The 24,050-nt window shown below is 34.0% G+C and overlaps 1 protein-coding gene across 5 annotated transcripts in view; it reads left to right on the plus strand.

Annotated features, from left to right (window-relative positions):
- The window catches only part of EPS8 (epidermal growth factor receptor pathway substrate 8), a 263,667-nt gene that overhangs the window by 166,513 nt on the left and 73,104 nt on the right, over positions 1 to 24,050 (plus strand). For all 5 annotated transcript variants that reach the window (XM_027838793.1, XM_027838797.1, XM_027838794.1 and 2 more), the window contains 7 exons: positions 7,870 to 7,937; positions 9,216 to 9,377; positions 12,058 to 12,207; positions 15,130 to 15,212; positions 17,453 to 17,589; positions 20,568 to 20,641; positions 21,964 to 22,090. In XM_027838793.1, coding sequence (XP_027694594.1) covers positions 7,870 to 7,937; positions 9,216 to 9,377; positions 12,058 to 12,207; positions 15,130 to 15,212; positions 17,453 to 17,589; positions 20,568 to 20,641; positions 21,964 to 22,090 — 801 coding nt within the window. The remainder of the gene's footprint in view (positions 1 to 7,869; positions 7,938 to 9,215; positions 9,378 to 12,057; positions 12,208 to 15,129; positions 15,213 to 17,452; positions 17,590 to 20,567; positions 20,642 to 21,963; positions 22,091 to 24,050) is intronic.

Raw genomic sequence — 24,050 nt, forward strand, 5'->3', positions numbered from 1 at the left:
TTGTAAAAAGTTAATAATAGAGTGAGTGATGTTAAAAGATTCATAAGGTGGGATTAAAGCAACTCATTCAGCAAGTGAGGAAAGAAGTAGAAATGTGACCCTGGAGGGAAATGTTTGAGTCAGCAATGACATATATTAGTCAAAGCTGGCATGTTTTTCTGAGGAGAGATTCATTCTGGTATTGGAAGTTTGGCCTTGAAAGTGAGATGATTTTGGAAAAATTATATTTGTCCATTTTCAAATAGCACATTTTCCATGTCAAGCCTGTGTTCTCAACATAGGGCTGGCATTTTTTCATATGAGTATAAATCATTATTGATTAAAGAAACGCAAATTAAAACAACCTTGAGGTATCATTTTATACCTACCAGATAGGCTAAAATGATAGAAGGGGAAAGTGACAAATGTTAGAAAAATTGGGATGCATTCATTTTTGGTTGTGAACTGATCCAACCATTTTGGAGAACAATCTGGAATTATGCTGAAAGAGATATTAAACTACCTGTGCCCTTTGACCCATCAATACCACTAGGTCTATTTCCAAAGATAATTGGGGGAAAAGGAAAAGAACCCATACGTTCTAAAATGTTTGGGGCAGCTGTCTTTGTAGTGGCAAAGGACTAGAGGTTGCAGGAATGCCCATCAATTGGGGAATAGCTGAATAGGTTGTGATGTATGGTTGTGATGGAATACTACTGTGCTATAAGAAATGATGAGCTCAATGATTTTAGAAAAACATGGAAAGACCTGCACAAAATAATGAAGAGCAAAGTGAGCAGGACAAGGAGAACATTGTATACAGTAATAGCAATATTGTTTTAAGAACAAATAAGCAAATAAGTTATTTTCACTATTATAAATATCCAAATTAACTTTTTAAGGACATATGAAGAAAGATACTGTCTGCATCCAGAGAAAGAACTGATAAATAAAAGTATGTAATTTTACATATATATCTATTTGCATCTAATGGTAGCCATTTCGGGGGGGGGTGGGAGGGAGGGAAGAAAAAAAGGAAATTTACATGATAATTTTGTCGTATATTTGAGAGGAATAGCAAGTTGTGCATAGTAGATTTGCAGGTTCATGTGCAAGCATCTTTTTTATTGTACTATGTTATAGAAATGCTTGTTTTGTCCCATAAATATGTCTAAATGTCTCATCAAAAAAAAAAACAATGTAGGACTGGTACAACCTCATAGATAAGTAGCTTAGGATGAGATCCTGGTTCATAGCATGGGTGAGCTCTTCAACAATAGAGCATTTCCATCTTGTACATTTCTTTGAGAAACTTCACAGAAGTGAATTGTAGGCCATATATGGAAAAGCAGTGTTTGATAATTTCCATTTCCATGATGGTAATTTTCTAGGTTATAAATTTCATTGGTGGTTGATGTTAACTTTTCCATTATCACCTGTACCTTAGTCAAGTTTTCTGAAGTATTATGAAATTTCTTGTACTACATCTCAAGCTCCTGATTATATTTTGGATGTACTTCTTGAGAATTAAAGTAATGCTGTTGCATGCTAATTTCACCTTGTCTTCAGTCAGTGGACTGATTTTGATGTTTGCTATTTTGTTTGCAATAGAAAATTCCGTATTGTTGAGAGTCTCCCATTTCAATAATAATTGTGCCAATCTGCAGCATTGTCTTTAATTTTTCTTGTGTTGACAGATAAGACAGTTCTTTTGCAGGTAACTATGCTAGAGTTCTTCACATCCATGACATTAGCGCATTAGACCCAGCCCAGCATGGGCCAGGCTCATTCTTGCAGATGATATACCAGATACGATTGAGTGTGGCGCAAGCATTTTTGTTGATAATGATCCTCTTATAGGAGATGGCATGTTTCCTCCAACTTTCCCTTCATTTCAATACCACCATCATGACCTTGCTATGGACTCCATTCCTACCATCTTCTGGTGGATCAGCCCATCTTAGTGAAATGAGTTGCAGGCCTTGAGGTTATTGGGCTCAGTGCTACAGGCCTGCCTGTCTTGCTTGGTGAAGAAGCTGGAGCAATTATGTAGGACCATCCACTACAGATTCACCAACATGGCAGCAGAGGCTTCTCTCATGAAGGCTCCTGGACATTGAAAGGGCTAGAGGTCTTTTGGATGCATCATTTTGCTTAACAATTTTAACTCTTCTTTTAAGTTGCAATGGAGTTTTTATAAGGGGAAGGAGTTTTGTGGGGAAATGGCTAAAGAAAACCCACAAACCTAGCACTAGTTAAACACTGTAGAAAGAGTCTGGCTTTTTTCTTCTTTTCTTTTCCCTCTGATGTAAAAATGAGGACAAAAAGAAGGCATTAGTAATGTGTGCCAAAGTACCAAATTGAAATTTGATAGACATCTTCACCACTTCACATCTATACACACATATACTGTGTACATTTTATATGTACGTGATATATGATGTAAATTCATAACATACATGTATTTACAATGTATGTACATTATACATAATACTATGTATTAAATACACTTTTCTTATGTGTATCTCCTTAAATATATGGCTTTCTTTAATAGATAACTTCTTCCAAATAAATGTCTTACGTTTCTACCTTCTTCTACTTCTTTTTTTTCTTCTTCATTATGTCTTATTCTTAGTTTTGGCTTTCTACTATCACTATAGCAGGTACCTATACTTATCACTCATTAAGGTCTAGCACACCCTTAATATTTAGTTGTTACATTGTCTAACATTTTTCTCATATGTGCAAGACTCCTTTATGTTTTAAAAACCAAGACCACATCCTCTACCGTTTTTGCCCCACAGTTTCATTAGAGACACATTTTATATGCTTCATTCTTTTTTTTAGCTTGTACTTTTCTTTTTTATCCATTTTTATTAATTTATTTTGATTTATCAGCAATCATTTCCATAAGCTTTTGACAAAAGTTTTAAATTTTTCTCCCCCTCCCTCCCTCCCTTCCTCCCCCAGATGGCATGCAATCTGATATAGGCTATACATATACATTCCTATTAAACATATTTTCACATTAATCATGTTGTAAGGTAGAATTAGAACCAATAGAAGGAACCACAAGAAAGAGGAAACAAAACAGAAGAAAAAAAAAGAGCAAATAGTATGCTTCGATCTGCATTCAAACTCCATAGTTCTTTCTTTGAATGTGCATAGCATTTTCCATCATGAGGCCTTCGGAGATGTCTTAGATCTTTGCATTGCTGAGAAGGGCTAAATCTATCAACGTTAGTCATCACACAACATGGCTGTTACCGTATACAACGTTTTCCTGGTTCTGCTCACTTCACTCAGCATCAGTCCATACAGGTCTTTCCAGGTTTTTCTGAAGTCTGCCTACTTATATGTTTGATTCTTAAATGCTTAAATATTTGAGCTTTTATTTTAACAGAAATGTATATTTAAATATATATTTCTGTGAAATACTTGAGAAATAATAATGCATGATTTTAGCATTAGAAAGCAGTCAAATGTTTAGTTTACCACCTGAAGTTTTAAACCATAGTAACTGGAAGAATAGTGGTACCCTTGATAGGCATAGGGAAATTTAGAAGAGGAATGGGTTTTGAGGGGAAATAATGGGTTTCAGTTTTGGACAAGTTGAATTGATGTCTCTAGAACATCTAATCTGAAATATCCAATAGGTTATTGGTGATGGATGAAATTACTACCAATTCCTCTAAACAGGCAGCTTTGAAGTGTTTGGGGATTAATATAGTTAGTATAATGTCATCTCTATTTGGAAAAACAAATGAATGTCAACCAATACTATGAATTAGTTGTTTTTTTTTAAAGAACACTGGCGTTCCTATTTCTGAATGGTGTGTTTGAAAGTAATTTCAAATTTGCATAAGAGAATTTTCTTTTCCAATGTTGTAAATTAGCCCATTTACATTTCAAAAGCATTTCACATATATATACACTGGTAATTTTTCATAACTATTTTCTTCCTTAGGTTCATCCAATGTCTTTTATTCTTAATGTTCTTAAATCCTGCTATATTTCACAGAATTTGCATAGTCTCAGAAACTAATGTTGGTTAAATGTATCCATTTATATGCTGTGCTACGTAACCTAAAAGGTCAAAAAAGAGACCACAATTTGAGCCTGTCGGCACCTATAAAATCTCCTCATTCTGCTCCACCACTTTTTTATTAATTTATTTTGATTTATCAACAATCACTTCCATAAGCATTTGAGTTTTAAAATTTTTCTCCCCCTCCCTCCCCAAGGTGGCATGCAATCTGATATAGGCTATACATATACATTCCTACTAAACATATTTTCACATTAGTGATGTGAGAAAGAATTAGAACCAATAGGAGGAACCACCAGAAAGAAGAAACAAAACAAAACAGAAGAAAAAAACAGCAAATAGTATGCTTCAATCTGCATTCAAACTCCATAGTTCTTCCTTTGGATGTGGATAGCATTTTCCATCATGAGACCTTTGCATCATGTCTTAGATCTGTTAGTTAAGACTAACAGATATCAAAGAAAGTAAAAGAAGTCTTCAAGGATTGGAGTCTTATTTGTGTCAAGAGGTTTTGTTGAGGCTTTATTACTGTACTGATTCTTTTGGTGGAGATTCTCAGAACAGGTATATCACTGATATTTATAACTTTACCCATGTGTATTTGCAAAGTTCTTCTGAAAGAGAAATACCCTTCTTTTTTTTTTTTCTTTTTGCAAGAGCCTGTAAGAAGTTAAGATTACCTCCTTAAATATTGCTTTGTGTATTAAAATTAAATTGCATTTGTTTCTAGAATCAGAAAAATGGAAAAATACCTTGTATTTTTAAAGGTTATTAATGTGATAGGGTAAACTTTTTTTGACCACTTTTTAAAACTTTGTCATTGTATCCTGCCTTCCTAGGCCTTCCTATTTCACATGTGGATAAATCACAGAAATAAATAACAATAACAATAACAAAGATTTCAATGATGATAACAATTGGCATTTTTATAGCATTTTAAAATTTGCAAATCATTTTGCATAGATTTTCTCATTTGAGTCTGTTGCAACCTTGTGTTATAGGTACTATAGATATTTTTATCCTTATTTTACAAATGTGGAACCTGATGTACCCAGGGGTTAAGTGATTTGTCCATGTTCACACATGTTTTTGTAATAAGTGTTGGAGGCAGGATTCAAACCCAGGACTTCCTGACTTAAATCTAACATTTTATGTAGACTAAGAAAGTAAGCTTAAGAAAAGCCCATATTAAATTTTAATTTAGGATATTAGGCAGTGAATCATCAGCATTGTCATATAGTAAATCTTTCATTTTTTTCTATGTGGTATGTATTTCACTGAATCATGAATCTTGTATGCATGTTAGTATAGCTTGTTTTTCATGTAGAAACAATTAGAAAGAATAAAATTTTTTTCTTGTTGAGAATTACTGTTGCAATATGATGGGAACTATGAAAACAAAATGTGTTCCTATTCTTGACCTTCCATTTATTGTATTTGGCGATCACGTGTATATGGCATATTTGATGGGCTGGAAACACTGAGGTTGCCACATCCTGACAACATCATGGTCAAATATTTTGTGGTGATGTTGCTGAGGGTGCTAGCTAGAGTGGGCTTATGCATCATCAGGGTAATAGTCCCAGAATAGCTGCCTAGTTGATCCTGAGATAGTTGTTGTGGTCAGAAGACCACTCATCAGAAGAATTCCTGGATAACATGATAGTATTTCAAACAGAGGATGATAACATTTCTCCCTTATAATGCAATTTTAGTGAGTGATGTTTTGTAATGGAATCTAAGTTAAAATCAGAACAAATCTAAGTTATCCTTTATTTAGTATGTGGGACCTAACTGTACAATGTACTGTGACATTTTGGAATGAAAATAACGAATTTTAGAAGTTGAACAGGCATTTCTTTTTACTTACCTTGTTTCATCAGGGCAAGATGGATTATACTTCTTCAGATCATCATCCAAACAAAAAAAGAAAGGTAGCAAACAATGAACTTTGTGGTGTGTCTGATCTTACAAGCATTTGATATGCTGCAAAAGCAAAAATAGAATAAATAATTTGTTTTCAAAGCAATCATTAGTGTATCTGTGTACAGAACCTCAGATTTGTGGAATTTAAATTATAAGCACTGTTTCATCCTAAGTGTACGTTATAGTTTGCAAAGGTTGCAGGGATTTTTTTCTGTTTTTTTAAAAAAAAGCAATTACAAAGTCCAAGTTAATTGCTAATAGTTATTTGGAGCTGGAGTTGGAGTCAGAAGGTCTGAATTCAAATCCTGCCCCTACCACTCTTATAACGGTGACCTTGGGCAAATTTGGTCCTTCATTGCCCTAGGCCTCAGTTCCTCATCTGTAGAAAGAGTGGGTTGATCCCAATGACCTCTGAGGTTTAACAGTTCTAAATCTATGATCCTTTCACCTGCTCTTAATAATGAAGTAGCGTCTTAAGTTTATTTTTCATTCTAAAAATTACTACTCTGAATATGTATCACTTTTATCATTTTATACTAGTTTACTTTTATTTTCAACATATCTTTTCACCTTCCTTTTACTAGTACTATTGCTACTTATCATAGCTAGCATTTATATAGCACTTTAGGGTTTAAAAGACACTTTGCAAATATCTCATTTTACCTAAAAATGAAAAGATAGAAAGAAGGTCTCTTGTCTCATATTTTAGGGGCAGCTAGGTGCACAGAGCACTGGGGCCTGCAGTCAGAAAGACCTGAGTTCAAATGCAGCATCAGATACTTAGCTGTGTGACCATGGGCAAGTCACTTAACCTCTACTTGCCTCAGTTTCCTCATCTGTAAAATGGGGTTAATAACTGTACCTACCTCACAGGGTTGTTGTGAGGATCAAACGAAATAAAATTTGTAAAGCATTTAGTACAATACTTGGCACAAAGTAGGCGCTATATAAATGTTAGCCATCATCATCTTCATCATCACCTTTCATCATCATCATCATTATCAACTGAGAAAAGGATATGATATTCTTCCTCTATTCTTGCTCATAATCATATTGTAGTTTATATTTGGAAAAAATATTTTGAAGATTTAGGAAGAATATGATCAATTAATCAATTTAAACATGAATAATATAGCCATTGAATATATTTACCAATAGTTAGATCATTTGTTCTTAACAAGTAAATAGTACTGAATATCCCTATACTACTTTTATATTTATTTAATGACATTTTTGATTTTGCAGCATTATGTTACAGAGATCGAAAGATACATATTTGCTTTTTTAAGTAGCTTAGAACAATTATTTCCACTTGTTTTCTGGATTTTCCTAACTGAGTTTATTTTTACTACCCTTAAATAGCTTACTTTTGAATAGTCTGTGTGCATATTGAATATTTAATGAGATGCAGCAATTTAATCACATTTTAAACCTCTCTAACCCAACCTGTATTTTGCATTGTAGGAAGCGATGTTTTGCAGTGCTTTTTTAAATAGTGATAATTTTGCTTAATTCATGGAGCATAGTATATATGACACTTTTTTTTTTCAGTTTTCTCTACCTCACTGATGATTTTAACATAAAGATAGAAGAAATGGCAAACCAGCCTGTATCCCTTTTTGAAATTATAGCTCTGTCTATTTAGACTAAATTATTTTGGTACCTTTTAAAATATCATTAACCTGTTGAATTCTGAACAGTTGTGATGGGCCCCTTAGTCTTAAGCTGTACTATTAATTGCTCTTTTTGTGGCTTCAAGATTTTATGTAAATAACACGTATCTTCAGCTACACAAATACAATGGTGACTTGTCATCGATTGTATTTATATGTTAAGCAGACTTGTTTTAGAGATGATCTTGTGATATGAACCATAGACTAAGAGTGAATAAATAATGTCTTTTTCATTTCTTTCAGAACAACGAAAGAATTATGCCAGAGATAGCATCAACATCATGTCAGACACAACTCAGTATCATGTTGAAGTAAGATGTTTTCCTTCCTTCACCCTATATAATCCTTTTTCTTGACATATGAAAATAATTGGTCAGTTCAATATATTTCAATGAAGAATGAATGCAAATCACAGATCCACTATCACCATCAGCCACTTTCTGTATATCACATAACAACCTTCTTTATATTTTTGCATTACGGAATATTTTTTGAAATTGAACCAATAGTAGTTTCTTCAGGTGTAGTTGTATTATTTTTAGATGTACCCTCAAGCCATCTCTGCTTGCTCTATTTAGTCAAATGCTTTTACTTTGTAATTTGGTGATTTAACTGATCTCTTTCAAACCTTTTTTTGGGGGTGATGGGGTTATTAATTAAATTCTATTTGGATTCCCTTTGTTTATAATGGAACATGCTTAAAAAGGAGATATGGCTTATTTACTTTTTTTCTACGTAAACTCAAATGTTAGCATCTTTAGGTTCACACTCAACTTAAATGCTGGAAGAATTTCCTTTCCTAGCAAACAACTTGTATTGATTGTTCAAAAACTAGAAGTGTGCTTTTATCACAGACACTAACGGAAGCTGATACTTCTCGTATATCCCAGATGATAGTAATCCATAATGTTGAAGCTATCAAATGGAACCCTTATTTTCATTGAATTGAATTGAACTGTAGCGAAGGTATTTAAATAATTGTAGAGAGGCAGCCCTGGCATAATAGAAAAAGATTGGAGTTCAAGTACTGATCTTAACACCTAATGGTTGTATGAATATAGGCAAGTGACTCTCCTCTGTGCCCCATGACAACTCTTTAAAACTGTAAGTTAAAAAAAGTTTGCTGATCTGCATTGTTGTAGGAAGGTTCCACAGCTGCTAGTGACCAAACCAAAGAAATCATAAGTATAGTCCTCCAAAAAGGTGTGTTTAAAGAAGACAAGGTATTAATTCTCCAAAAAAGGAAATTGGAACTGATGTTTTGCTCAAATGTGATAGTAATATAGTAAAATCCTTGTTATGGTGAGGTATATTATTGCATAGCATTAGAAAAATAATGGGGTGAATTATTTCCCCTTAATTAAAACACTAATGTAATATACTTATCCCAACAAATAGGTACCTTGTTTGCCCTTTGATAAACAGCATTATAAAAGATTCTAGATTAGTTAAGAATTAAAATATTAGAGCCAGAACCATACTATTATTTTTATATATTTCTCTACTGTATTTAACTTGTCAATTTGTTTTAGAAAATGACAATGTTATATTGTGTTTGGTATCTTTTTAATTTATGTTCTAATCATCAGCACCTGACTACTTTTGTTCTGGATCGGAAAGAGGCTATGATAACAGTAGAAGATGGAATAAGAAAGCTAAAATTGCTTGATGCCAAGGGCAAAGTATGGACTCAGGATATGATTCTCCAAGTTGACGACAGAGCCGTGAGTCTGATTGATTTGGAGACAAAGGTAAGTTTTGTAAATTATATCCTTGTCATTATCTTAAATCCTCTGGAGATTCAGTCAGGTCGAGTTTATTATAGAATGGAAGATAATTGAATAAATGGAAAATTTAATAATTCAAACAATGGAAGAGAACTCATAGAAATGGAGTGTTTTTACCCAAGTGAAATGATTTAAAATGTCCACTTTGTTTTTTAAGTAAATTATTACTGAGAATACATTCTTTTTTGTCCCTCATACACGGAATGCCCTCCTTCCTCATCTTTGCCTCTTAACTTCTCTAACTACCTTCAAGTTTCATCTAACATGCCTTTCCTAATCCCTCTTATTTGTAGTACTTTCACTCTTTTTTTTGTCCTATTTGCCCTTATATAGCTTGATTATAGATCGTTGTTTGCATCTTCTTTTTTCCATTAGATTGTGAGCTCTTTGAGAACATTGACTGTCTTTTGCCTTTCTTTTTATTTCTAGCACTTAGTACAGTGCCTGGCATTTTGTGGGTTTATTTAAATGTTTTTTGATTGACTGACTGGCTAACATAGGGGTAGAGCTTTTTTTCCTGCTCTTTGAAATAAGAAACAAAGAAATCTTGTGTACTAAAGTAGTATACTCTAATATTGGAGTTTTTTATTTTGCTTTAACAATATTTTTTATTATGGACTTTAAAAATATCAATAAATGTAAACATTTTAATTTACAAATAAAAACAAAAAAGGAGAGGATATATGAACCTGAACTCCTCTATATACATTGGATTTTGGCTCCGCTATGTAAATCTTGAGTCTCTTTTTGTATAATTTAAATTTAATGTGGCATTTTCATCACTATCCTGCATGTCTGTGTCCCTTCTGAAGTTCTTTCCTCTATATTTGTTTATTTTTTAATTGTTCATTGGTACTCTTTTTTTCCTTTAACAAGGGTATTCTTACTGTCAGATTTTTTATTTTATCATGGGCAAAATTATGTCCCAAAGTTTGCATTAGAAAAATATATGAGTTAAATTAGTTTTATATATTGTACCATGTAATTATAGTATTATATTTGTCAGTATTGTTTATTATTAAATCTTTAAGTGATACTTGAAAATAAGTTTTCATCTATTTAAACAAAATCTCAAATTCCCACATATGTTTTTAATACATAATTGCATATATCATACTGGATACCAATATAAATAGGATAAAGCATCTTAATTGTTTCTTGGTAAATAAAATATTCCACTTGTTAATAGAATTATGAAAAGCTTTAAGAAATAGCTGACTTATTTGTTCAGCTTTTTAAAGGTTTTGTGTACTTCCCACTTTTGAATGTTATCAAGAGCTCCTATAATTTCTGGTTTTTTAACCTTGTCTTTGAAGAGGAATTCATTCTCGGTATTTCTTAATGACAGTATTATTTGATTTCATTAGTAGACTAACATTGTAGGAGTGTGTATTTATAGTTCTTCCCCAGATTGGCACAGTTCCATCTTTAATCTTAAAATAGTACAAATGATTGAGTATTCTGAGAGCAAGATGTCACATTTGGTACATGTTGATTAAAAAGAGAATGGTCTATGGAGGGAGAGAGAGAGAGAGAGAGAGAGAGAGAGAGAGAGAGAGAGTGTGAGTGAGTGAGTTATGGGGGAGGGTGGGAAAGAGAGAGAGAAAAAGAAAGAAGAAGAGGAAAGAGAGAGAGGGCAGAGAAGGAGAGGGGGAGAAAGAGAATATTGTGCAGTCAGAGAGAAACAGTGCAACCTGGGGAAAGATTCTGTTATAGCTAGCCTTTCTCCGTATTCTCAGCAGTTCCATATCCTCAGGAAAAAGGCATTCCGAAATTCATTATTTTCTCAGTTAATTAAAACTATAATCTACTGCTTCCATGTACATTCCTTTTCCTGTCTCTTCATTTCCCTGCATCCCTCTACCTCTTTTCTTTCTGTGCTGTTTCTATAATACCAGCCAATTTTTAGCATTGTTATTTGCCAGAGTTCATAGTAAAAAATGATTTACACAATTTAAAATTACTTATGAAATTGTTTGGAGCAGCTAGGTGGTGCAGTGCTTAGAGTCCTGGGCCTGAAGTAAGGAAAATTCATCTTCCTGAGTTCAAATAAGTCTAGACACTAATTAGCTGTGTGACCCTGGGCAAGTCACTTAACACTGTTTGTCTTAGTTTCCTCATCTGTAAAAATGAGCTAGAGAAGGAAATGGCAAATCACTCTAGCATCTTTGCCAAGAAAACCCCAAATGGGGTCATGAAGAGTCAGAGATGACTGAAAGGACTGAACAACAGCAACAACAATGAAGTTGTATATTTCTAGAGTAGACGTGTTCCAGAGAGCTACAGCCAGCTTAGAAATCCATGGTGGATGGAAAGAGTGGAAGGACTGATAGACTTGGAGTTATAGGACTAGGTTTGAATCCTTGCTCTGCCACTTGCTATCTGTGTGACCTTACCTTGTGCCAGTCACTTAAATTGTCAGGGCCTCTGTTAGATCATTTGTAAAATGAGGGGGTAGAATTGGGCGATTGGGTTGCTTTCAAGTTCTAGATATATTATTGTTTGCTCTCTTGAGGGCAAGGAGTGTTACTTTTATATTTGTTATCACCAGTACTTAACAGGTACTTAATAAATACTTAATTCATTGATTATAGAAATATAATGCCTAGCAACAAGCTAATTTATGTTTTCATTTAATCTATAGAATGAACTGGAGAATTTCCCCTTAAACACAATTCAACACTGCCAGGCCATGATGAATGCATGCAACTATGATTCAATTCTTGCTTTAATATGTAAAGAACCAGCTCAGAGCAAACCAGATCTTCATCTTTTCCAGTGTGATGAGATTAAGGTAAAAAATTATTGAAGAATTGATGGCTTTTCTCTAAAGGGGTAGAATTGAGCAGATTTTCAGCTGTTTCTCTAGGAAAAAATCTTCTTTATCATTTTCTTAACACACACTGGATTTTCATATCTCTAAACTTAAGAAAATAAACATCCCCAGCATGTTCATGAAGAGAAATGTCAGCATATAAATATGTGGGGGGGTAGGTTTATTGTATTTAAGAAAACAAAATCTGAGGGGGAAAATAAGTATATGGGATATAGATCCATTGGAGTATATTAGGTGACAAGATATTAAATATTTTTCCAAGTATCCTAAATTTGTAATAAATAGGTTCTTTTTTTTTTAGTCCTGCTTTATAAATTAGTCACGAAGTTCAGTTCTGTTAAGCACTAATCAAATAGCATAGTCTATTGCAATGAAATGCTTGGAACATTTCTCAGGATATCAATGAAGAGTTGACTGGTTAATTACATGACATGACTAAATTGCTTAGAATTTGTAATCCTCAAGTTATATATGAGCATAGCTGCCTGCTCTAATAGACTGTCATCAGAGGGATCATATTCTCATATATACTATAATTTCCAAATGACAATAAAAATTTATTGATGCCTTTTAGAAAGTTAGGAGCTGTCTTTCACCTTGAGCATCTTTGTCTTGAGTTGAGTTCTCTAAATGATGTTCTTTCTGATATCTTCATTGTACCATTTTGTACCAATTGTTCTTTGGTTAAAACACTAGTTTATTTTTCACAGTCTTCCAGAAATTCATTTACCTTTTCTCCTACTGAAATTCTCTAAAGTTAGAGACCCCACAGATTCAGTTTGACCACATGAGCATAATTTTCTTTAGACATTCAAATGAGTGAAGTAATAGATAGTTTATTACAAAGTCAATTTGAAGAGACCTAAGACATTCAACTCATTTGCGCATTTTTTTTGTTGTTGTACATTGACTGGTATGTCTTTTGAGACTGGTAGTACACATTTGAGTTCTGCAATAATTGAATATGTTAAAGTAATAAGCATTACAGTGATTATATTGAATTATAACTGCTTCACAGGAGATGAAATGGCACCACAGGTCAAATCAGATGTATATGAAGCATGTTCAGTTGACTGGATACTAAAGGTTATTGAGCAGAATTGCCATATTTTAGTACTGATGATAAAGGGTGTGATGTTGTTTGTTATAGTCAAACTAGCTGATTCACTGCACACTGACTTGCCATAGCCAATTGATTAGACTATCATATAAATCATGCAGATGTTCTACTTTCTTATTCTACTGTATATATTTAGCAATGAACCATAATTGCATAATTAGGGTGGGAGAGCTTGAGGATACCAAAATTTAGAGGGCTTGATACAATTTGAACTCCCTTATCAGGTAGAAAGAAATGAGCTTAGCACCTAGTTAACCATAACAGCTGAATTACAAAGGTAATACCTCCTTTCCTTGGGCTGTGCCTGGTCTCTACTTGTTGTCTCCCTTGGTTTCTGCCTCTTGCCTATAGGACCTTATGTCACAAGCTCTCCCTCCACCCAACTCAATTGGTCATACTGCTTGTCCTGAGTACATTTTATGATGCTTGCTTTAGGTGCTAAAATTGTTAGTTTACAAATCTGCCAGCAACCCTTGTCATTATGGATCTTAAAAGCTCTAGGGATTATAATAGGAAGGAAGGAATTATATTAGATCTCACATGGAATTTTAAAAAACCTCAGTAACAGCTGTTCTGTTAAGTATATATAACACCGCAGTAAGTTCTTATTGCCCTCCTTCCCCAATTCTAGGGAATCACGTGGTGTTTTAACATGCTATGTCACTTTTAGGATTTAACTGGAGCCCCCTTTCAGGTCCAAAACATATAGAAAACTCTATTAGTGCTGTTGTAGCTTCTGTTATATCTGCAGAAACCTTTCAGATGATCAGTGTTTCTAGACACTTTGTAGTAGAGATAAACTGGCATAGCGGATAGAGTGTTAGACCTGGAATTAGGAAGACCTGAGTTCAAATTGATCTACAAACAGTTTCTTGCTCTGTGGCTCTGAGAAAATTGCCTCTCTCTCCAAGTTGAGAAATTACAGGCTCTTCTCTTCCCCTAAATTTATTGATATAGTTTTTGTTTATAGGATCATGGAATCTTAGAAATGGAAGGGACCTTTAAAGTCACTGAGTCCAATCTCCAACTCTTTGTAGGAATCCCCTAAATAGGCTAAAATGAGATAATATTTGTACAGTACTTTGCAAACTTAAAGAACTATATAAATGCTAGTTACTATTATTATTACTACTACTACTATTACTATCATCATTATTAATTATTATATTCTCTCTGTCTGCTTGAGAATTATATTATATGGAGGGGAATGGACAAGATGAGCTATAATACCTCTGGCTCCAATATTCTGTGATTCCAGGATTTCACTGCGATTTATTTTTAAATGTAGTTATATGAAATAAATATTGTAAAAGAATGCATTCTATTCTTTGGTGGGATTTTGACAATGGAAACTGGCCCAAAGACAAGTTGTCATTATACAAGTGAGAGAGAAACATTTTAATAGCAATTCTACTTAAGAACAATAAATTGAAACAACAAAAATGTGTATTTAGAAAGCTCATCATGTGGAAGAAAGATTACATCATTATTCAAATGTCTAAGGACAGTAGTTTTGATGTGGTACCAGAATATAATTCATGTTTGTGGAAGGGACATTTTGTACTGAAAGAGACTATTTTGTGACTTAGTAGTAGAGTGGTAATGACTCTTCATGCACATAGCTATTAAGTACCTGACCTGGTTCAGCGTTCTATTCATTATACCAAACGACCTAATTCTAAGCTTTAAAACCACCAGTTAACATCATTCACAGCAACTGCAAAAAGTCTTCCAAGTCACTTGTGCTTTTACCATTTTAGGCGAATCTAATTGGTGAAGACATTGAAAGTGCAATTAGTGACAGTAAAGGAGGAAAGCAGAAGAGGAGACCTGAAGCACTAAGGTAAATATATGAAGCAATATCAGGTGCTAATAGAGATTAGAATGTCTCCTTAAAATTTTCAGACTTCACTAAAATTAGAAGATAAGGGAGAAACTGGGGGAAATCTTTGTAGCAAGGGAACTGAGCCAAAATTACTAGAATAAGAGCTATCCCCCAATTGATAAATGGACAAAGGATATGAATAGGTGCTTTTCAGAAGAAGAAATCAGAGGTATCAATAGCCATAGGAAAAAAATACTTTAAATCACTAATAGTGATAAAAGTACAAATTAAAACAACTTTAAAGTACTACCTCACACTTATCAGATTGGCTGAGTGGTTGTGAAAAAATAGGTACACTAATGCACATTGGTGATGAAGTTGTGAACTCGCCTAACCATCCTGGAAAGCGTTTTGGAATTATGCACCCAAATTCCTATTAATATATCCTTTGAACTGGGAGGTGGGGACAGCCATCATTTGGGGAATGGCTAAAAAGTTATAGTTCATAAGTATGATGGAATACCATTGTGTTATAAAAAATGATGAAGGAGGTGGTTTTAAAAAAAAAATCTGGGAAGACTTGTATGAACAAATGGAAAGTGAAGTGATCAGAAGTAGGAGAGCAATTTTTACAGTAACTGCAATGTTGTCAAGTTTATCTTGGTAACTGATCAACATAATGACAAACCAAAATTTCAAAAGACTTATAATGGAACATGCAGAAAGAGAGCTGATGAACTCACAGTACAGACTGAAACATCGTCTCTTCTATTTCTTTTTCTTACTTTTTTTTTCACCTTGGAACATGGCTAATCTGGAAATTTATTTTGCATTTCAATACATATTTGTAATCAATTTTATTTTTCTTGCCTTTTAATTGGCTAAGGGAGGGAGAGAATTTGAAACCAAAATTGAATTTAAAAAAACTTTCAAATTTGAAGATTCATTTCCAGATTAAAGCATGTTATGTTTTACAGCTTCCCACCCTCTGTAGGGCTTCCTTTTATTAGTACCCTTAGCATTCATGACAGATGGTCTTCCTACTTCTATTTGAATATTATCAATGACAAGGAATTTACTGCCTCACAAAGTCGATCATTTGATACTCTACCCAGTAAGGCTAATTCATCTTCCAAGTGATAGCCCTTCAAATAATCAAGGACAGTTAGCTACATAGTAAATGGTTAATAGATGCTCGCTGGTTGAGACTACCTTGCCTCCTCCCCTCCATCAAGTTTTCTCGTCTACAAATCATTCAGTTTTCTTATATGACATAGTTTCAGAACTTTTATCATCTAGTTGGCTTTTTCTAGTCAAGCTTCTATCCATGATTGAATATGATATTCCAGATACCATCTGGAATATTGTAGATCATAGAGTCATAGAATCTTAGAATAAGAAGGGACTTTAAAACTCCTGACCCAATCCTTGGCCCAATTCATAATCCTTCCTATGATATCCCTAACAGTCCTTCTGCTCTCTACTTAAAAACTTCTGATACTAGGGAATTCTCTACCTCACATGTATAGAGGACCTTGAAAGGAAGGCATGGTAACCTTAGATAAGATTGCATGGCTATATATGCATTTGAGTATTGAAGAAAGAGAAATGGACATATGGTATTTTACAAACCATATGTGTGAGTGTATGTATATATACATACATACATACATGCTTGCATACATACATAAATACATATGATTTTCAAGTGAAGAACTGACTTGTTCCTGGCCTAAATTAAGATTTTTTGATGGTGCATGTAGTTGTATCAAATATGTCAAGGATACTTAACCTTTGTGTCATGGTCCCCTTGGTCAGTCTGGTGAAACCTATGAATGCCTTCTCAGAATAATATTTTTAAAAGTATAAAATAACATATGGAAGATTACAAAGGAAACCAATTATATTGAAATAGTTATCAAAATATTTTTAAAAATTCATGGACCCAAGATTAAGATTAAGTTGAAACAAAAGCGGATCTATTTTGACCTTGATAAAGTTAATTTTCTCTTTTCTTCTCTTTTTTTTAGCTTTATTGACACATTTTATTTTTTAGACCATAGTCATTTCCTGATATACTTAAATCCTGCTACCCCTTCTTCCCCTCAATCTTTCCTTGTAACAAAGAAAAATAGTTAAGCAAAACTGCAACTGCCTGACAAAAGTAATTTTCAAGTTGAGGAAATGATACTCTCTGTTCAAAGAATTGCTGTGTCCTCTAAATAGATGATAAAGGGTTTATTTGTTCTCCTTTTTAGGATGATTGCAAAATCTGACAACAGTATTCCTCCTCCACCAAGAGCTCCTGCCCCCGTTCCCCCAGGGACCATTACACAGGTGGATGTTAGAAGTCGTGTGGCTGCCTGGTCAGCCTGGGCAGCTGATCAAGGCGACTGTAAGTATTCCTGTGAACTGTTTTTACTGAATACTGACTCTAGATGTGTAAATGGTTGGTGCTTAACTAATAGAACTCTGTTAATGTTCTAGTTAATGGGTAGTCCTCAACTTTCAAATGCTGAGACTGGTTCCACTTTGGAATTTTCTTAGCAAAGATACTGGAGTGGTTTGCATTTCCTTTTCCAGCTCATTTTACAGATGAGGAAACTGGGGCAAGCAGGGTTAAGTAACTTGCCCAGGGTCACACAATTGGTAAGTGTCTGAAGCCGAATTTGAACTCAGGTAGAGGAGTCTTCCTGACTCCAGGCCCACTGTGCCTTACTCTCTATAAATTGTTCGCCGTTATGTTTTCGTACAAGCAGCATTTTATATTTATCAGTTACAGTGTACCAAATGACAAATTTGATGGTTCAATGAAAAGAAGGATGTTGACTTCACTAGAAAAAATACCAATAGAGGGCTATCCACAGGCAAACTTTAGAATACAAAAGTCTCTTGAGAGAAATTGCTTCACACTCTATTCCGTTTATCATTATCGTAGCTTCTATGCTAACTTCAGAAAAAATAACACAGTCCTGACTGCACTGAAAATTTCCTTTGATGGCAAATTAAGATTTTGAATGAGATGACTTCCAAGTTCCTTCCAGTTCTGTATCTATGATACTGTGATTTGATGGAAGATGTGGGCATGGTAGTAGAGTTAGGGGTGGGTAACTAAGCATTTGGTCCCACTAGTTTGTGTTAGGTCTCTTTCCGTATCTTTTCATTTTAGTACCTTTCATTAGTTATTAAAAAGAAATTATAGTATTCAGTATTTACTGGAACATTTGGAATCACTAGAGTTCATTAGAGCTGGAAAAGACCTTAGAAAGAAAACAACCCCCTCATTTGACAGATGGGGCAGTTATGATCCAAAGGGATTGAGGAACTTGCCAAAACTAGCAAATGGTAGAGTTGGGACTAAACTGAGGTCTTCTAACTCTTAGTTTATTCCTTTTTCCACTGTTCCATTTTGCTTATTAATTACGTTATTAAATTATTATTCAGTGGAATATGCAATACTAAAATAAAACAACATGATATGTTTGTCGAATTGAGGAACAGTGCTATGCAGGATGATTTGATGTGTTATTATTTACTATAAAATTGAAGTTTATATTCAATTGTGTTTCACTTTTTGGGGTTTTCTTTCTGACATCTAAATATTTTAAGAGGTTGCTTATTTAAACCCTACAAGTAAATAGATGAAGATAGTAGCTCTTTAGTGTAACTGCTTTTAAAAATAAAATAAGACATGAAAATTACTCTTCTTAATTTTTTGACAGTTTCTATTTTCAGCAGTTGTGAACATTTCTGGCAAGCATGCTTGATGTTCCTTTAAACTTGGCAATTTTTAAAAAATCTGTTTAAATAGTTGCTTGGAATATTTTTTTTTGTGTGTGCATGTTTTCTGGAGGGCTTTTGTGGTCTTGTTTTTCTTAAAGGAAGAATAGCCCTTTTACATTTTTTAGAAATTTAAAATAAACTTATTAAAGATACATGAAAAATTCATGTAAGTGCATATAATGAAGGACAGATAAATTAATATCCAAGGAATGCTCAACCATTACAATTTTTAAACCATCTTAGAAGGTATACATATATCCTCTCTCAGTGATGATATCAGTTTATAGGTGTTCAATTGTTGTCTGTGGGTAGATGACTCTCAGATCTAAATATGCAGTCCTTGGCTCGCTCCTGAGCTCCATTTTTTTTTTTTTATCACCAGTTGTCTATTGGATATCTTCAAGAGGGTGCCTCATTGACTTCTCAAACTAAACTTTTAAGAACAAAACTCACTTCTTCTTAACTCTACCCCTCTAAACTTCTCTCTTTTGAAGAGTGCCTTTACATCACAATTTTGGTGTCATCCTCAATTAATCAGTTTCTGAATTTCATTGATTCTGTCCCCACAACATATCTTTTATCTGCTCTCTTCTCTCCACTCATTCTCACTATCCTTGTTCACTCCCTCATCACCTTTCACCTGGACCGTTGTAACTATTTTCTACTTGGAATCCCTATTTCCAGTCCCTTCCCTCTCTAATCCATTCTCCACATAGATACCAAAATGATCTTACTAAAGCACAGTTCTGACCAGGTCACTCTTCTTTGCAAGAAATTCAGGAGTACACTATTGCTTTTAGATGAAGTCAAAACTTTTTAGTTGGAATTTAAAACCATTCACAATATGGCTTCACGTTACCTTTCCAGATTTATTTCACACAAATCCCCTTCCCATACCCACATTTAAGCCAAAATGACTGAAAGTCATATGAAAATTCCCCAAACTTTTATATCTATCCTTCATATCTTTGCATAGGCTATCTCTACCATGCCTAGTGTGGACTCTGTTTTCAGCTCTCTCAGAATGCCTCTCAGAATTCTGAACTTATTTCAAGGTTCAACTCATATTCATCCTTCTACAGAAGTCTTTGATGATTTCCTTCCCTTTAGTGTTAGAGGTTGGCAGTTCCCATCTAGCCAATGATTATAAATGTTTTACATATAGTATTTCATTTGATCCTCGCAGTAACCCTGTGAAGTAGGTAAATTATTATTCCTGTTTTGTATATGAAGAAACTGAGGCAGAGATTAAGTGACTCTGCAAGGTCACACAGCTAGTGAATGTCTGAAACAGTATTTAAACTCAAGTCTTCCTGATTCCAGGTCTAGAGCTCTACCAACCATGACATCTAGTTGTCTAGCTGTAGATTAAGCAGGGAGAGAAAGGAAAGATAGGTGAGTGGGGAGACAAAGAATGGGTGCTGATCCTATTGGAACACATCTAGTGACTGATAACTATATGTGTCTAGTGGAAATTCTGCAATTTACAAATGCCTCCTTCTCCTCACCTGTTTTCGTTTTTATTTGCATAGATTGGTACCTCTTAAGATTCTTGACTGAGGATTTTTTCCTTTTTTTTTCCCTCAATAGTTGAAAAACCCAGGCATTATCATGAACACGAAGAAACAGCTGAGATGATGGCAGCCAGGATTGACAGGGACGTTGTAAGTAGACACAGTAAATTTTGGGCCACTGGTTTTGAAGATGATATAAAAGAAAAAATATCTTTTTTTAAAGAATAATCTTATAAACAGGAGAGCATTCCTCTTTTAGGCAGTTATTTTATGTTGATATTGTTCTTTATCCCTGTTGTTCTGGCCTTATGATTTCATTGATATAGGTAATTCCTTGTGTGGAACCTTTCTCCACCAATACAGATTAATAATTCATCTGTAACTATTAGTCTTAGAGATATGCTTGGGACACTGAGAGGTTAATGGATTTGCCCATAGTCAGCAATCAAATATGTTTTAGAGTCAATTCTTGCAAAGCCAGCCTCTTATCTATTATACTATACTTCTCCTTTATCTTTATGACCAGATCTTGCTACAGTGAATGAGCATTAAATATTAATTAGTTCACATGATAGGAATTTCTGAGAAATTTTAGATGGATGGTATTAGTATCTAACTTCTCTTTACCTTTGTAAATTGTAATTTTGTCCAGAATCAAGTATCAAACAAGTTTGGAATTGCTTTAATATGACTCCTTATTGAAAAGGAATTTTAAAATGCCTGAAAAATGAAAGTATAGTTTCTAATGGTACAGTTTGGTATTAGAAAGTATTTTACCACAATCCAAATGTGTGAAGTTGCGACACTGTGTGATATTAATGCAGTACATTATCTGTGTTTTACGTGTGTAGAAAATATCCCCAAACTTAGTTAAAAAGAGAGAAAGTGTAATTTTCTAATTAAATGTTGTAGCCTATTACATATGCATGGAAGAAAAGCAAAATAGTGGACTTTATCTGACATCCAAATCGATTTATGATAATCCTCAACCCTTTGAAATATTAATATGTCATTAAATCATTTTTCCACATATAAACTATGTAATGCCTATTATTGTGTTCAAATAGCATATTTGTCAAGTTATCATAATATTGTACATATCTGCCGTTCCAAGAAATAATACTACACCTACTTTTCATGGTAATACTAGGAAAACAGGTCAGTGTTAAAACAAGTGATTTCATCTCTATACATGTAGAATATGTAGATTAATTAGAATTAATTGGATGGAAGTATAATAATTTTAATAGTTATTGTAAAAGGTTTCATGATAGCATTTGGAAACAGAAAAAAAAAACTTGAGAAATATAATTTCAGCCACTGGTATATTTATTTAGTTCTATTTCCTAGAATTCATGGTAATCCTGAATTTCTGCAAATAAAGTTTTATGAACTTCTTAATTTTTCTTTAATACGTAAAATATGTATGGTAATCATAATATTATTTTTAAATTTTATTTCTCATATTCTAGCAAATCTTAAATCATATTTTGGATGACATCGAGTTTTTTATCACCAAACTTCAAAAAGCAGCTGAAGCATTTACTGAGCTTTCTAAAAGGAAAAGGACTAAGAAAAGTAAAAAGAAAGGCCCAGGGGGTAAGTTGGATTTTACTCAGTTTTTAAAATTCATTGAGAATTCTAGATTGAAACAAGTTCTGAAGTACCATCATAACTTAGCAAGAGCCATTCAGGTAAATGTTTGTTGATTTCTTTGAGACCCCTAGATAGAATAGGAATGGATTGGGATGGATGCTGCAAAGAGTGCAGGTTTGTACTTGCGTACTTTCTAATTAGGAGAGTAGCTAGGGTGCTATGTCCAAATCAGCATCAGGACTTTTTGTTTGAAATGTAAGCACTGTGGCATATATGTAGTTGTATGCATGTTAAAATTAGGACTGGATTTTAATGAAATAAGGTCAAATATATGGTAAACAAACAAATGATATAACAGACGAAAACTAGTTTAATAATTACAGATTTTATAACTTGAATACAAATAGACTGATTCTTGCATAAAAAGAAAAACCAGACAAAATAGATTTGAAAACACTATCCAGTAGTATGTTGCCTAAAAGAAACACGCGTGAGATAGGAAGACAACTACAATTTTAAAATGAGAAGTTTGAATAAAATTTAGTATGCTTCAACCTACTCCAGAAAATTAGGAGTTAGGATCATGATAATCAACAGAGATAAATTCAAGGTATATGGCAATTAGAGACAAAAAGGGAACTATCTCATACTTAAAGATACCATCAGAAATGAAGAAATATTAGGTTTATTCATTCTCAACCTGTGATTTTATGTTAAACATAACCAACGGTGTAGCAACTAATTTTTAAAGGAAAAATCAGTTGAATTGCAAAAGAACTTGAACAGAAAAACAATATCTGGAGTTACTTATGACAAATGAAACAAAGTTTTAGACTTGGATTAAACATAGAAAAAACTGGATTCAATACACATGTTGACAGTGTCTTTAAGAATAATTGAGAATTTTCTTTTTGTTCAGAAAAACACAGAACTTTTACAAATGGTAACCACACCCTAGAGTGTAAAGAAATTAAAAGTTTAACTGTGTAACCTGGAGCAAGTCACTTAACCCTAATGGCCTCAATAAAAAGCAAAAAAACCCAAACAAACATATACATACACACACACACACATACACACACACACATATATATATATATGTATGTATATATAAATAAAACTTAGCATGGGAAAAAATATAAACTATTTTTACAGGTTTTGATGTAATAAAGAATCCTCATGCACAGCCAGGTTCCAGGCATACTCTGCACCAACACTGATACCAAAGCTCAGCTCTATGAGGAGGAGGAGGAGGGAGAAGACTATTCCTTCTGGTAAAGCTACAGTGCTCAAATAGGCTAGAAGTTGCACCAGATAATGGCAGAAGGATATTGTGAAGAGATTCCTAACAACATGAACAAGGAACAAGCCATGGTCATGAAACCAAGACCCCAGGGAAAAGCAACTGAGACTTGTCTTGGTGGGTAAAACAGGACCTGAGAAAAATGCAGTTAGGAACAGCATCCTTGGAAAATGAGTATTTGAGTCAGGACTGAGCAGCAAAGTAGATGATCAAGACCTATTTGTAAACAGACAGGTTGTGGAATGAGAAAGAAATTGCAGTTGTGTATCTTTCTGGGATTTTTGTGCCTGATATGGATACTTTGAAGAAGATCAGGTCCTTTCTCATCACGTCCTCCCCTGGGCCTCATGCCATTATCTTGGTCCTACTTGTTGTTCCTCTTTTTTTTTTGAAGAGGACCAAAGACGTCACAGAGTCACAGAGAATTGGATTTGTGAGACAGAGTTGCATAAAGTCATCAGCCTCACCCTTTCCTCTAGAGTCATTGATGTCCAATGGCAAGACAAAAGTCAAGACGACTGGTGATAGCCAGGATGCAGTGGATGGCATTGGCATCTTTGATGCTTGACCAAGCCCTAAGTGTCCCACAGCACCTTCTTCAGCTGCCTTCATGGCCATTGGAACAAATTGTTTCCATCTACCCATTCCACAGGGTGACGT

This window comes from Vombatus ursinus, unplaced genomic scaffold, assembly GCF_900497805.2.
Source record: "Vombatus ursinus unplaced genomic scaffold, bare-nosed wombat genome assembly UNPS02014830.1, whole genome shotgun sequence".
NCBI classification, from domain to species: Eukaryota; Metazoa; Chordata; class Mammalia; order Diprotodontia; family Vombatidae; genus Vombatus; species Vombatus ursinus.